This window comes from Lytechinus pictus, chromosome 8 (assembly GCF_037042905.1).
Source record: "Lytechinus pictus isolate F3 Inbred chromosome 8, Lp3.0, whole genome shotgun sequence".
NCBI lineage: Eukaryota > Metazoa > Echinodermata > Echinoidea > Temnopleuroida > Toxopneustidae > Lytechinus > Lytechinus pictus.
The window spans coordinates 4262616-4278842 of NC_087252.1; the positions used below are offsets into that span (position 1 = coordinate 4262616).

Below are 16227 nucleotides of genomic sequence, written 5' to 3' on the forward strand. Positions count from 1 at the left end.
AATATACATTATTTCGCTGAAATGATATATTTAGTTCATATTCAAGTTCAAGTTCAAGTTTTATTTCATTTCTCAACTCAATACAAGATAAGAAAAAATTACACAGATATAAAATGATAACCATACAAATCAATACAAATGAAGATACATTGCAAGCAACATGACTATACTAGAAGAGTAAATAAATGTTTATGGTGAACACTAAATAACGTGATAATCATATTAACCAATATAGGTCTTTCAAATCGACTTTTAAAGATAATGTTCCCAAATCTTGTTATTTTTCATATCATGTTAACGCTCCCGTACATATCTAAACATGTGCAATATAAACCATCAGCTATTATGAGGTATGGCAGTCTTTACGTATATTATTACATTTAAAACCAATGATAAAATTTAAACCTCATTAATTATATATATATATATATATATATATATATATATATATATATATATGAGTAAATATATATGAGTAAATATATATATATATATATATATATACAGTGCGTCCCAGAAAAAACGAAACCGAGATTTAGCGATGATTTATCATAACTTAATCACAAATACAATAGACAAATGACCTACCAATGTAAAGCTTAGAATCTCCTCTTTCATCTGATATTACTTAGATTATTCCTCATTCACGCATGAGTGAGCAAAAACAATTTGAAGAAAGGATACCAAAAACTCATTTGGCGGGGGGTATCTGAATTTTAAAAAGAAAATCACATGCCTAAAAAGTTCAATATCTGCTCTTTAATTTGATACCTTAATCACAAAAAATGGTCAAGAAGTAAAAAAGTTACGTTCCCTCGAAACAATGCTTGTATTTCCATAATTTCATTAAATAAACGTGTTTTCACCGGTTTTCCACAGAAGCTATGGCATGGTTAATAAAAGACTTCATGCATGGCTAATCGTCAACAAAACGGAGTGTCGAGTGAGTTTGAACGCTAGCCTGTAAAACCTCTTCATTTTATGAAATGATTGAAATTCAAGCCTTATTTCAAATAACCAGAACTTTCTTATTTCTTGACCATTTTCTGTAATTGAGGTATCAAATTAAAGAGCAGATATTGAACTTTTTAGAAATGTGGTTTTCGTTTTGAAACCCAGATACCCCCCGCCAAATGACTTTTTGGTATCCCCTCTTCAAATTATTTTTGCTCACTCATGCGTGAATGAGAAATAATCTAAGTAATTTCAGATGAAAGAGGAGATTCTAAGCTTTACAATGGTAGGTCATTTGTCTATTGTATTTGTGATTAAGTTATGATAAATCATCGCTAAATCTCGGTTTCGTTTTTTCTGGGACGCACTGTATATATATATATATATATATATATATATATATATATATATATATATATATATATATATATATATATATATATATATATATATATATATGTAGTATGTACATGTATGTATGTATATATTCGTTTTTAGTTTTTATATTGCATGCGCAATTAATAAATGAGCTGAATTAATGGTTTTATTGTATTGATATGCTAGCTAGCGTACATAATGTGTTATGGTCTCATGTGTTGTGATTAATCTACGATTCGAGGTACGAGCATTTTATTTGTTGCAAATATATATATATGCGATATTGATGATGATGACGATTTAAAAATGAACTCACTCATGCGTGAATGAGAAATAATCTAAGTAATTTCAGATGAAAGAGGAGATTCTAAGCTTTACAATGGTAGGTCATTTGTCTATTGTATTTGTGATTAAGTTATGATAAATCATCGCTAAATCTCGGTTTCGTTTTTTCTGGGACGCACTGTATATATATATATATATATATATATATATATATATATATATATATATATATATATATATATATATATATATATATGTAGTATGTACATGTATGTATGTATATATTCGTTTTTAGTTTTTATATTGCATGCGCAATTAATAAATGAGCTGAATTAATGGTTTTATTGTATTGATATGCTAGCTAGCGTACATAATGTGTTATGGTCTCATGTGTTGTGATTAATCTACGATTCGAGGTACGAGCATTTTATTTGTTGCAAATATATATATATGCGATATTGATGATGATGACGATTTAAAAATGAACTTTCATCTAGGAGATGAAAGTAGTGGGATTGGCACTACCCACAATTTTCATCACCATCACAATTTTTTTCATTATTTATGATAACCTTGCAAACATCGCACGATGCATTTACTCTTAGATAAATTTATGTAACCTACTTCCGAAAATCAGTTTTGTTCTATTTTCTTTCACCCGCCTTGACTTTGAGTGTGTGTTTGTGTGTACGGGTGGGTAAGGGGGTGTGTGTGTGTTTCTACGTGTGTGTGTGTGTTTGGGAGTGAGGGTGTCCGCGCGTGTGTGAGAGAGATATTGAGACGGGCGTAATTGAGATAGAAAAAGGAGTTAGAGAGTGGTGGGCTGACCTAAACTTACGGAAAAGGGGTTAATCGGGAGAGAAAGATAGAGAGAGAACGAGGGGGGGGGGGGGAGTGTGTGTGTACGAAAAGAATCAAGAGGAAAGACGACGATTTATTAACAAACGAACATGTGCAAATGTGTTTAAAAATATCGTATACATCTTGATTAAAAAACTATATTTTCTACCTAAGACTAGGCCTACACCCTTAAACAACGTATTTTCATTGTTTAATATTTCATTTCATAAGCAAATGAATTCAAAATCATTGGAAGTAAATGATCCTCAGATTAATGTATGCAATTTGGCGGATCTTTCAGAACGAAAAATACACTCATAATTTGAGAGAACATGATAGCAAAAAGTGTTAGAAAAACCCCAACAAAACAGAAAACTGATATCACAATATTCTCCCCCCCCCAAAAAAAAAAAAACAATCTGCAGATGCTCAAATAAATCAAAATCATCCCGGTTTGATTATTATTCTGAAAAGTAGAAAAAAAGAAGAATAACAAGAAGACAAAGCTGGGTCATCACATTTGGGACTTTCCCGTTAAAGGGGAAGTTCACACTGACAAATAGTATATTATAAAAATTGCAAAAAATAAATAATAACATATTGGTGAAGTCTTGAGGAAAATCCATCAAAACTTAAAAGTAATTAGAACATTTTGATTTGTGACGTCACATATGAGCAGCTTCACATGTATCGTGAATAAAAAATTATTTCACACCTAGTTATGAAAAAAACTAAGTTATTTTAAACCATTTTTAAAAAGTGAACTTTATGCGTTTAATATTACATAACATATGGAACAGCTGTTCGTATATGATGTCACAATAAAAAAAACCTTCAAATTCTAATAACTAGCTTACAAGAGGAGTGATCAAATAGCACTGTCACATCTGGAAGCACTTTCACGGAAAAAAAATTAAAGAGGATCTGAAAATAAACAATATAGGTCAAAAGGGAATACTCTGCCATCAGACCCCCCCCCCCCACCTCCCCTCGAACGCTAGTGGTAAGACCTGGTTATTTTGGTGGGTGAAAGCGCTTTGGGCATGTGTGAATGTGAGTGAGGGTGAGGATGTGTGTGTGTGTGTGTATATGTGAGGAATGGTGTGTGTGTGTGTGTGAGAGAGAGCGAGAGATAGTGAGACAAGGTGTAAATTAAGATAGAAAGTGGAGTCCGAGTCAGAGAGTGGTGGGCTGACCTAAACTTACGGAAAAGCGGTTAATCGGGAGAGAAAGAAAGAGAGAGAGAGTAAGAATAGAGTAAGAGGAGAGACGTAGCTTTACAAAAAACAACATGTGCAGATATGTTTAATTGTTTACACGACATATTTTGCAATATCTTATACATTCTAATTATGAAATACTATATTTTCTTCTTAAGTTTACACCCCCCCAAAAAAAACGTATTTTAAAGATTTAATATTTCATTTTATCTGAAAATGAATTCAAAGTTATGGTAATGAATGATCTTCAGATTGATTTCCCAAGACTGTAAAGGACTTTGACTATGCTAATTAGCGAATTTTTCAGAACGAAAGTTACATTAATAATTTGAGAAGACTATGGTATAAAAAAACAAAAACAAAACCAAAATAGAGAGTACCCGTGAATATCACAACATCTTACCCAAATAAAAAGAATACAATCTGCAGATGCTTAAATAAATAAAACAATCGAATCTCCGTTCGATTATTAATACTTGTTATATTCTACATGACGAAATTTGCACCCCAAGTGGATTTGAGAAAAGCTAACCTTACCTTGGGATGCAGATCAAGGATAACTAAGGGGAGGGGCATCAAAAGGCAACCAATTTCTTCTCCAGTCAAATATGATATGAAATACTAATTACAAAAAATAATAAGAGAACAAAGCTAAAGTCATTACATTTTCCGTTAAGTTATTTTTGAAGAAAAAACTCTAATTCACACCACACCATTCTTATAATCTGTTATATTTTTTTATCTTAATCCGAAATTTTCATGTAAAAGTGTGCGTGTGTGTGGAGGGGGGGGGGGGCTAGCAAATCATCAAAGCATAGACCTACCTTTAAGACTTTATAATACATGCATTACAATTCTGGATATAATTTCATTACTTAAATTACATAAATTCCTAAATCGTGTGTTAAATTATGCTACACCTAAAATCGCTGTTACAGTCATCTATCGAAAACAAATATATTAAGCCAACCAAATGAATAAGGAATACACAAAAAGGGGGCTCAGCTAAGGTGCACCTTAATCATGTTAATATGTTCGAATTGTGACAAAATGCTATTTCCAAGCTCAAAAGGAACACATAGGGCCAACATTAAATGCGGCACGATCATTTTTCTTTTTTTCATATTTGTACTCAAATCAATATTTTGTTTGAATGCTGGAGTTATCATGATTTTCATGATTAATTTGTCATTTTGATTTTTTTAACACTAAGAATTTTCCTTGCAGGCTTAAATTACAGTAAACAGACTCTGTAAATTTACTATATGTCAAGTACTTTCGCAAGGAGACTAAATTGAACAGTGCTAAATTAGAATACACGTCATTACTTACTGGTCTGACTAGCTTCCTATAGGGGATGGTGTGATTATAATTTGCTATAGCTCCTGTGAGTACTGAGCTGAGCCGGGTTGCCCCTTAAATTGTCGGTGAACGGAGCAGCAAGCAGAGGGCACCAGACCTCACCAGGATGTAGCTAGGAATTCCCGTGGGTGAGGCAAAACTGTACCTCAGTAACTTAAGATCTCTCTCTTCTTGTTTTACTTCGTTTACATTTATAATTATAGTTGTTATATGTACTTATGTATATCTAAAGGAACTCTAACTGCGCTAGCGCCATGAGCGTCTCTGGAAGGTTTGTGCGCTCAATAAGACGTCACTATTACCACCATTATTATTTAATTTGATAATAATGATAATATTCCGCTTTTATATAGCGCTTAATACATCGGAACAACGTCACTAAAGCACTTTAAAGATTATGTTATTTCCCCGGTCATAGGATCCTGGTATGCCCGCGTACAATGTACGCACCTTCTCCACTCCCTTGCAAGGCATACTACATAGACTTTCGCATCCTACCGAGTACCCATTTAACATCTGGGTGGAGAGTGGCAAATTGTGGATTGACACCTTGCCAAAGGACGTTAGGCCATGGTGGGATTCGAACACACGACCCTCTGATTACAAGGCGAGAGTCAGAACCGTTACACCACGACACTTGTTAATTTATAATTTTCACATTTTTTCACAGACAATGGGAAAATATTCAATGAATACGCATGTCACTATGATTTAGACATTAGAAAATCGATTGCAATCGTTTTCTGGACGGTCCGGTTAATATTTTTCGGAAAATGTGAGAATTTATGCCAAAATTTCCACGTTTTAGGTCAAAAATGTGCATGTGCATTAATATCTTTCTTTTTTATCATTAACATCAACAACTATTGCAAAATATCATCATTCGACACGTAAGGGGGTATATGACGGAAAATATTGATATGCTTCATGACGTAATTAATGTCTTAACTTGCACCTTAAATCATAGTCCCGCAAGAGCCTGTCAAAGGTGAAAATATCGTGCTTTTTGGAGCCCCTAATGTGACGAAATGGTGTTTTGGCTACAGAGGAAAACAACTTTTATTGTCTTGAAATCACTTGGTGGCAAAAGAGTAGGCTTTTCGCTATCAGTTACTTAAAAAGAAGCGATGGCACAACAAATTCTACCCCCTCAGGGGGCTGCCGACGTCACCAACCCCTTTTTGTATTTTGCCAATTTGTTGGAAAATTCGCAATTTTTTTGCCCCATTGAGGCAAAAGGCGTTTCCCCTTTGCAGTAAACCACTGTCGTGTTTTGTCAGCACTAGGGGATGAAAAGAATGATTTTCCGCTATCAGCTGAATGTAAAGAAGTGCTGCCACAGCAAAGCCTACGGTCGACCCCTCAGGGGTTTGCCAAAGTCACACACCCCTTTTCCATATTTTTGGAAAAATCTATAAATTCGGAGCCCTCATTGAGGCAAAAAGGCGTTTCTGCTATATAGTAAGCCACTTTTATTGTCCTAAAACAACTTTGAAACAAAGAGTAGCCTTTCATCTATCTGCTTCATATATAAAGAAGTACTGGCATATCGAAGCCTACATCTCTCAGGGGGCTGATTAATCACCCACCCCTTTTCCGTATTTTGTCAATTTATGTGAAAATCTGCCAATTTGGAGGTCCCATTGAGGCAATACGGTGTTTCTGCTCTATAGCTCTATACCATTTCAATTGTTTTGTAACCACTTGAAGATAAATAACTTTCCTCTATCAGCTACATATAAAGAAGTGCTGGCACAGCAAAGCCTACCCCCTCAAGGGTGTCTGAAGTCTCCCCACCCTTTTGTCTATTTTCCCTCTTTATCAAAAAAATCGCGGGCAAACATAACACTGAAATTTAATCAAAATCTGACAAAGAATAAACAAAGTTAATTATGATACTCTAAAGATTTGCATTATTTCGGAGAAACAGTTCTAGGCATGTCATCATGCATATTCAATGAGCAAACTGATGATGTCATATAACCCGCATGTTCTTATGCATTTTACAATGTGAAATTTTGTTAAATCCCCGTTTTTCCTCCAAGAATTAAAAAAAATCAACAGACAACTAAATCGATGCACTAGATACTCATTGCTACGATTTATTATAACCATAACCATATGTATGAAAATATGAAGTAGTGATTCACGTAATAAGAAAATAGAAAGTGGGGGACATCAGAGGGAGGGTCGTGGTCTTGTGGTTAAGACTCTCGTCTTTTAATCTGAAGGACATGGATTCGATTCCAAGCCACTGGTGTTTTCCTACAGTAAGAAATTTACCCACATTGAGCTGCACTCAAACCAGGTGAGGTAAATGAGTACCGGCAGGAAGTAATTCCTCCAAAAAAAAATGTGCGCACCGGAATCGGTAGACCAGCTTAGCCGGGGATAGGAGCCCCTTGAGCACCTAGGAAGGTGGATATATGCACCATACAGATTATTTCATTATTTTTATCACCAGCCATCCAATAATTACGTGCATATAATTATAATTGTTTCACAAAATATCGCTAAAATTCAAAATACTATAACTTAGATATTTGCTATCAGATTTTGATAAAATATTCAGAATTTTGCTTGCTGAATTCTTTCCTATTTACTGAAATATAATTATTTTCATCCTGAATACCTCTTTATCCCATAGCTGCACATATATATATGATAATAATATTGAAATATTAGTAAGCCTACGCCGAAAATGATACCAAGTCCTGGGTAAAAGACTACCAAGGCGGGGAATTCCCCGGGGAATTCCACGCAACATTTGACCCCAGTTTGCTTGTATTCAACCCATATTTTCATGTTTCGTTTGCAATCACTAAACATCACCAAATACATGTATTTCATCGTTCTCATGATCATTCTCTAGTGCTCCCTATCTTCCTATTCACTTTGATAGTCCTCAGTGGTGATAGTTCCCCATGACCACATGCTATACGTCAGTTAATATGCAGCATTAGCATTGTATCAACGGATTCAGAGATGTATCGATAATCATCAAACAGCAGGATTTGATTGGCAGCCATCTAATGTAATCAGCATTATCATTTTGAAGAATTAAAGCGGCCGTATCTCTTGTCAACCAAGGCTACAACAATGTTCACTCTTAATCTCAGGAGAACGTGTTTCATCTTCATTGTCTTTCTGCATTGTTTTGTAGTTTCATCGTGTGAGTATTGACTTTTTTCTCTCATTCTTCTCATGTTGATGGATAAAGGAATCTCTATTAATATTATGTGCCCCTTTTCCTCATGATGAATATTAACAGCACAATACAGAGGAGCCTCGTCGAGATGAGAAAATATACTTTTGTTTTCACGATTTTTTTTAACCTTTTTCTTTAAGTTAAGGCATGAGAAATAAACATTCTTTAACATATCTTTTTAATAGATATGGATAAATTGTATTTATTATAATGAAAACAAGTTTGTAACCAAAGACTGAATTACACGAATCTGTACAGAGTAAAAATTATGTACATTTTGCAAACAGGTAATAAAGATGCCTAATACCCCTATGTTGGGCATTGATTATGATACATGATCAATTAGAACTTAAAAAATACAATATATCCATAATTATAGGATATAATAATAATAAAACAATAGGGTTTGTATAGCGCACGTATCCACCTTGGTTGGTGCCCAAGGCGCTCATATATTACCCCGGCTAAGCTAGTCTACATAATACACATTATGCATGAATATATATATATATATATATATATATATATATATATATATATATATATATATATATATATATATATATATATATATAGTATAATATAAATTACGAAGAGGTTTTTTTTTTCTGGTTGCAAAAGGGGTTACATCATTTTTGGACCTTTCCAAGAGAAATCAGGTTTTTTAAATCTCCCAGCTATATTCTTATGAGAAACTAAATTGGCATGATGTACTACCCTATCATGTGAACATAACATTGGGTGTAAAAGAAATATACGTGTCTTCATTTTTTATATACATTATTTTTTAAAATATAGTTGTGGATCTAACCCCTTTTGACCAAACTGAAATGCAACAAAAGCGTGGATAGAGATAAAGATAATGTTACAACTGCCCATAATCGTGTAATAGCTGTGGGGCGATTGTAACACTCGGTACACTTGACTTCTTATTTTGAAATGATAATAGCTTCTGTTAATCGCTAAACTTAACCAAACCCTATTCAAACGTCAAGCCTAGAATTGTATGATTTCGTTTTATTTAATGGAGTTGACAAGACTGTCAAGTTTGGAAAATGTTGCTACAATGTTATTGTCCGCGGTCTCCCCTACTCTTGAAATGGGTTGGTCAATATTGTAACTATAGTATCCAATTCTATTAACCAACGTTGGGTCGCATTAGTCTGAAGGCACATAACCTCATTGAGACTGATTTAAAAGTGTGTCTCAAAGCAAAGACTAGCTTAAATACAAAAAATGATATTTCAATTCAGCGAGCAACAGGTCCATCAGTACACAAGGTGTTATAGGCTGCACCTTCAGACCCTTATGTTGAAGGGTTTGCAAAGCAGATTAAGGTTTACTGACACTTTTTGCCTAAACACATTGGTCATGAAATTGGCCAACTTTAGGTAGGTGAAAATTGCCCAATATGTGTTGTTCCTCGTTTGAATCGCATTTATAATTAGAAATCAGGTTAAAAAAATAACGATTAATTAAAATCGGACTCGTGAGAAGATAACCCCCCCCCCCCCCCCGAAACGCATATTTGGCCTACTAATGCGAATGCGTCGGAACTGTGCAGAAGTTAGTATTTTGACTACTCGAAAATCGACAAGATCGATATACAGTATACCTAAAAAACAATTTCCCGTAACTATTCCATTCCTGGATTATAATTCTACTTAGTTGTATTCTAGATAGTTCATGATAAATTTGCACACGCAAAATGTTTTGGTGAAAGGCATGCAAATCCATGTAAATAATATAGGCAATGTAACGTCTGTGGGGGAATCCCAGTGGGAATTCCCATTAAAGCTTGCCGTGTACTTGTAAACACCAAAGTTGTGAAAAGCATATGTAAGGGGAATATAAGAATGAAGGGTAGGAAGAGAAATGAAATAGCTTACAAAAGCTAGCATACAATGGGATCTAGTGGCGGATCCAGGGGAGGGGGGCACATCCAAATTGTTTAATGTAGATATGCCGTTTTTATCCAAGCGTGCCCCCACCCCCCCCCCCCGTTTGAAAGTGAGGTCCATTTTTTTCTTGCTTTTCAAATTTTCCCCGCAGACGAAATGACCTTAATTTAAAGTGAAGACTTTTTTCTTTTTTTTTCTTGTCAAATTTTCCGCGGACGAAATGACATTGAATTTTTGGTAAATACTCATGTTTTTTTTTTTTTTTTTTTGGGGGGGGAGGGCTCCGTGTCTGTCAAATTTCAATCGGGAAATGTGCCCTTTCCCCTGATAGAAAATCCTGGATCCGCCCCTGACGGTATCCGAAATATATAGAATTAAAGAAAATCATTAAAAAAAAGTGAACGAAAAAAATTCTAACATGATTGTTTTCCTTGAAGCGGAAGCTTCAAGGGACCCGGTTGTGTTCACTTTGAGTGCCAAGTTACTATCAGATTAAGTAAGGATTTCTTCACAAGGTGAATCTAAATTATACAGGGTGTTTCAAAAAAGGGTAACCGAAGTTCAAAGGTCAGCTGTATTAAAAAATGCATAATATAGTTTTTTTTTATTTCTACTCTACATAAGTTCGTATCTCATTATTTTTAATTTGGCACCTTGCTTGCGTCACAATTGTAACGGGTCACATAGTTCTGGTCCATCGAAAGCGAAGGGTTCAAAACCGACTTTTTCAAGTTTTAATGTACATGCACGAAACCCACTTTGTTGTAAGGTTTTGGTTTCATCACAGTTTTTGTTTTAAATTATATTGAAATGCTATCCCCTCTGTAAACGTTTTGTGAGTGACTGGCATTTACATATCAACTGCCTAGCTTCAATCTCTGTTGAACAAGTTCATAGCTATCTTTAGCACCAACACCTCCAAAGTTTTCACACTACCATCCTTGTCGACGCTGCACTTCTCTTCTAATCATTGCATTACAGGATTGTGATCTTATGCCAAACAATGTGCTCAACCAAATTTTCATCTAGACACATGTAACATTCATTTGCAAAGAAAAACAAATCAGAAGGGTAACATTTTCCCTAAAATTTGCAAAGAAAAACTCTGAAGAGACTAAAACCTTACAACAAAGTGGGTTCTGTGCATGTCCATGACTTGTGTATTAAAGCCTAAAACTTGGAAAACGTAGGTTTTGTACCCTTCACCTTTAATATAGCATAACTCTGTGACCCAGGAGATTAGTGAGGTAATCAAGGTAACAAAGTTAATAAAAATTTATGAGTTACTTGATTATGTAGATTAAAAATCACAAGAATAAATCATGTATTCTTGAAAAAGCTGACCTTTGAACTTTGTTAGAAACAGTAATACAGTGTACAATCTAGTAAACCAAAGTAGGTTTAAGTAAGTTATATTATAACATAATCGAAGGATGAAGGATTTATGTACATTGTTTGCACTGTGTACTAGTTTTAATTGTTTAAAATGGCATTTAGATTATTTAATCGTAGTTACGACCGAAAGAAATTTACGAATATGGTGAATAAAGACGAACTTTTGAACTTTTTTGAACGATCTATTAAAGGAAACTATTTTTTTTACCCTGTCAAATGTTTTCAATCATTCATATCTATCCAGGCATATTTGTATTAATTATGGATCATTTCCTATAATCAAGCTTTCGTGAAGACTGCAAATGAAGACCGCAATTATCATTCAAAGAGGTGCACAAACATATATGGGTTGTCTTGAGTAAATAGATAAACATCATCTGGGGGGCGTTTCATCAACAACTGACAACTTTCCTGGATTCTCTTTGGTTGAGAAGCACTGTTGATATACTAACTGTCGGATAAAATAGGACTTGTGGGATAAAACGTCTGACAAGTCCTTTCATGAAACGCTACCCAGATGTTCGATGACCAGAGACATAATTTATGATTAAATTTGAAACGATTCGCCCTTTCTATATGCTAAAAACCCCGGAATTTACATTTTATATGTTTCTTTTTCTAGATTGATCTAGAGCGATCATTGTTATTGACACTTAAAGTAATTATAAATTGATCGAACTTTATTTCGACGCATCAATGCAGATTACGAATTAATTTTGTAATAAAGAAAACTTATCCTTAAATATCCGTTTCATTCCATCCGATGCTTGAGGAATGGTTTCATGTTAGATATATGAAGCAAAATATTTAAAGCGGAAATTCACTATGATGATAATATACTGGTGAATGTGTGATGAAAATCTATCAAAAGAATAAGAGAGAGATTAGTTTTTAATGTTCTTGCCTTTGTGACGTCATATGCGAGCATTTCGATTTTTAATGGAATATGAGGAATACAGTTATTTTCCGAAAGGAGGGGTTATAAAATATTGTGTCTGATTTGTCTGCAAGCACAGCTATTTGACAGTTTAACCAATAACAGGTCTGGAGTAAAGACTAGTCTCCGTAAACTCTGTCTGTGTGAAATAGAGCCAGCCACAGTAAACAGTGAATCTAGTCTCACTCTTACAGACACTGTATTACACATCATGTGGAAACCAAGGTTCTGTGCCTGTAGACTAGTGTTTGATGATCCATCACACATAACATTTTTCAAAATCATGAATGAGGAAATTGCATCATTTTGAAGTTATATCACACAGCATCGAGAAGCTGCTAGTCTGTAAATCACAAAATAAACACTACAGAAAATGTCAAGAAATTCCATCATTCATTGACGGGTTTTCATCAGACTTTCACCAATGTTCTCTTGTAGTCTTCCTACTTTTATTAAAACCAACTTATTATCAGAGTGAATTTCACTTTAAGGTATACGCAAGTGAATATCTGCTCGGGCCTGGAAAGCACTTCATGAAAACAGTGTTGTAGTGCCTTGATGCTCGGCCTTGGCCTTAAGGCCGCTTTTCAAAGCCTTGGCCTTGAACATTCAAGCCTTGGCCTTAAGAGTGCCTTGGCCTTGGCCTTGAGGATTTTGAGCCTTGAAATTTTAAGGCATTTTCAAGGCATTTTCAAGGCTTTTTCAAGGCATTTCATATTTTGTACTTTCATTTGTTTTTATATAAGTAGGTACAAATGTTTAAATTGTTCTGTATATCTAATGACACTAGGGGTCAATACTACCTGTCAGCAGTACAGTGCGTATCAAAAAAAGTTTACACTTAGAAAAAGTCCTGTAAAATTATACATTTGTAATATCCTGAAGATTTTCCCACATTTTAACATTGGTACAGATCCATTTAAGGAAATGACGATATAACTGTCGAAAAATATTTCCACTTGAGTGAGCACCACTTACTTTTGAAAAGTTAGTGAAAAATGATTTGCGCAGAACTTTGAAATAGTTATGAGAATAAAAGGAGACCTTAATCAAGAAGAACACGTTGAATTTAGCTAGTAAAATTTATTTGAAGATATCTTTCACCTTTTTTAAACTTGTTTCCTTGCCCAAAACACTTCAAAGAGTGCATTGCGCCCAACCTCACTTCCCCACAAACCAAGGCCATCAAGACGATATTTGCTTTACACTGAGCTGTGATTTTCATGAAATGGCTAAGGCTTGATTTTCATCTTGTTAATCATTGTCAAGCTTGGGAAAAGTGTGGAGAAACAAGTATTAAATGAAAAATGAAATGTAAACCCACTTTAAATGATAAAAACTTAGTGAAAAAATGCTGGAGATGTCTGATGTAAACTTTTGTTCAGATTCAGCTATGTCCTTAAATCCAGTTGGCACAAAAAGGGTTAAGTTTGTGCTTACTAAGTGTTGAAATTTCAATTCGGGTGGCAAAATTGTTACAAAATGCTTGAATGTATCCGTTTTATCTAAATTGACTAAAAGTACAAGGGAAATGTATGAAAAATGTTTCGCAGGGTAAGTTTGATTTCGCCCGTTCCCCTTGACACAGCGTGAAAACGAGCATTTCTGCGCAAACAGATTTCTGCGAGCTTTACAAAAACGGACAGTGCTCACTCAAGTGTAACATTCTGTCAAAACTTTTACTTTCATTGGATAGATGAGACCCAAACCCAAGATCATATGTGAAAAAATTACCCACATGTTGTATATTTTTTATTTCCTAGGGCTTTTTCAAAGTGTAAACTTTTTTTGATACGCACTGTATAGCAGTTGCAGCAGCAGTAGTAGTACATGTAAATGTACTTAGCAGTGCCATCAATTTCAATATTTAAGAATTATCATCACATAATTAAGTAACAAAGAAAACAGAAGTGATGAAAAATAACATTATTCATTAGTAATATGTTGTTTAAAAATGATGATAATGGCAAAATCAATGATAATGAAAATGATAAAGATTATAGTGATTTTATGACTGGAATAATTCTGACAGATCTGACTGCAATTTTGACAACAGTTTTCATGAGAATAGCTACATGTAACTCTAAAGAATGACAACAAGGTTGATTTCTATTCCATTAGGATTTTCCTTGTATTATCTTTGACCAACAAGAATGTTTCAAGTCTTAATGATATTCTGAAAAGTTTCGGTAAACTTGAACACAACAGGCAAGACTGAGGAATGGGAAGAGAGATAGAGAGAATTAAGGGGAGGCTGGTTTGGCAGAATATACTGCTAAATCAGTTAATATGTTGATACGCAGTACATCTAACTTTTTTTTTTTTTTTTTTTTTTGGGGGGGGTATAGTGTCTCAGATTAACAAAATAGAGTAAAAAAAGGGTTACTAATTTTTAATCATATGGTTCTACAATGAATTTAATTTTCACTACAGTTTCAAGGAAACAATCAAAATATTTGTTTTTGTGTCAGTGTGGTTTCATAGAAAACCCTATTTCATAAATTTAAGAAATAAGATTTAACCTCCCCCAACTAATGGTGTGGGGTGTGCCCCGTTTATTTTATATCCTTTTGAATATAACTTTATTTTTTATCATTCTTTATTCCGGTTTTTAGAGGTAAATTAATAGAAGATACAAGAAAAGAGAATTGAAATTTAATATTGGTTGTAAGCAGAAAAAACATGAAAATTGACAAGAGTCCTAAGAACTAATCATTTTCAGGTCAGCATTTGAAAATTTTAACTTGCGCTTGTGCTCTCTTGCCCCCCCCCCCCCCTGAAAAATTCCCTGTAGGAAAAAATGCCCGTTTTCCAAAATCGAAAATGCCCTTTTTCCAAATCAAATGTGCCCTTTTTCAAAAAGAAATACCTTTTTTGTACTAAAACATAATACATTTTAGATTTAAAAATCACCAAATTTTGGATCGCGCTCGCATAAATTGTTAAGTAAAGTACTCATTCTGTTCCCATTTCCAAAAAAAATGCGTAGAATGTCCAGTTTTCAGGTTAGAATATCACAAATTTTTGAGCTCGCGCTTTGCGCTCGCATTATTTTATTGGTGAGTTTAATGTATCCTATTTATGAGTCACTAAATGCAGTCCAGAACAGCTTTCTTTTCTGGTCAGGAAAATTTCCGCTCGCGCTTCGCGTTCGCGTGAATTCTTTAAGATGCACATCTTTTTTTCATGATTACAAAAACAGCTCGTAATATTTAATTTTCATTTCTCATTACACGAAATGTCCGGAAGTTTGAGCTCGTGGTTCGTGCTGGCAATATCTAGCAAGGCTGCCCTTTTAGCGCCATAATTGACCGAAAAGCGAGTTTTAAAACTTAAGAATTTATTTTTTTTTCAAAACAGCTCGCTCGCTACGCTTTCTGGCAGAAAAGTAAAGCCTAAATCAAAATATATGTCTTATCAATTAGAAATCACTTTAAAAAGGCTTTCATTTTGACTTAAAGGTGTATTTTTAGGCTTTGACATCCCCCCAAAACACGTTCTGCCTCCCCTGTCACAGGGAGTGGAGAAAGACATACGTTGATAATGGGCATGCCAGGATCAGACGACCGTTGTAATGATAATAATTGCAATGTAAATCGCCTAGAAAAATAATGTATTAAATGTACAAAGGTAACTATATTATTATTTTAATGTCTAAATCTATCATGAAATTATTTTTTGTTTTACATGTACAAGGTCAAACTTATCGCTCGCTCACACCTTTAATAATACATTTTGCCCTGTGTG

At 34.3% G+C, this 16227-nt stretch overlaps 1 protein-coding gene across 1 annotated transcript in view; it reads left to right on the top strand.

Moving 5' to 3' along the window:
• The first annotated feature begins 7808 nt into the window (after window positions 1-7808).
• The window catches only part of LOC129267393 (uncharacterized), a 31620-nt gene continuing 23201 nt past the window's right edge, over window positions 7809-16227 (top strand). Inside the window, exon 1 of the mRNA XM_054905107.2 lies at window positions 7809-8211. Within this exon, the coding sequence (XP_054761082.2) occupies window positions 8139-8211 (73 nt within the window). The 5' untranslated portion in view covers window positions 7809-8138. The remainder of the gene's footprint in view (window positions 8212-16227) is intronic.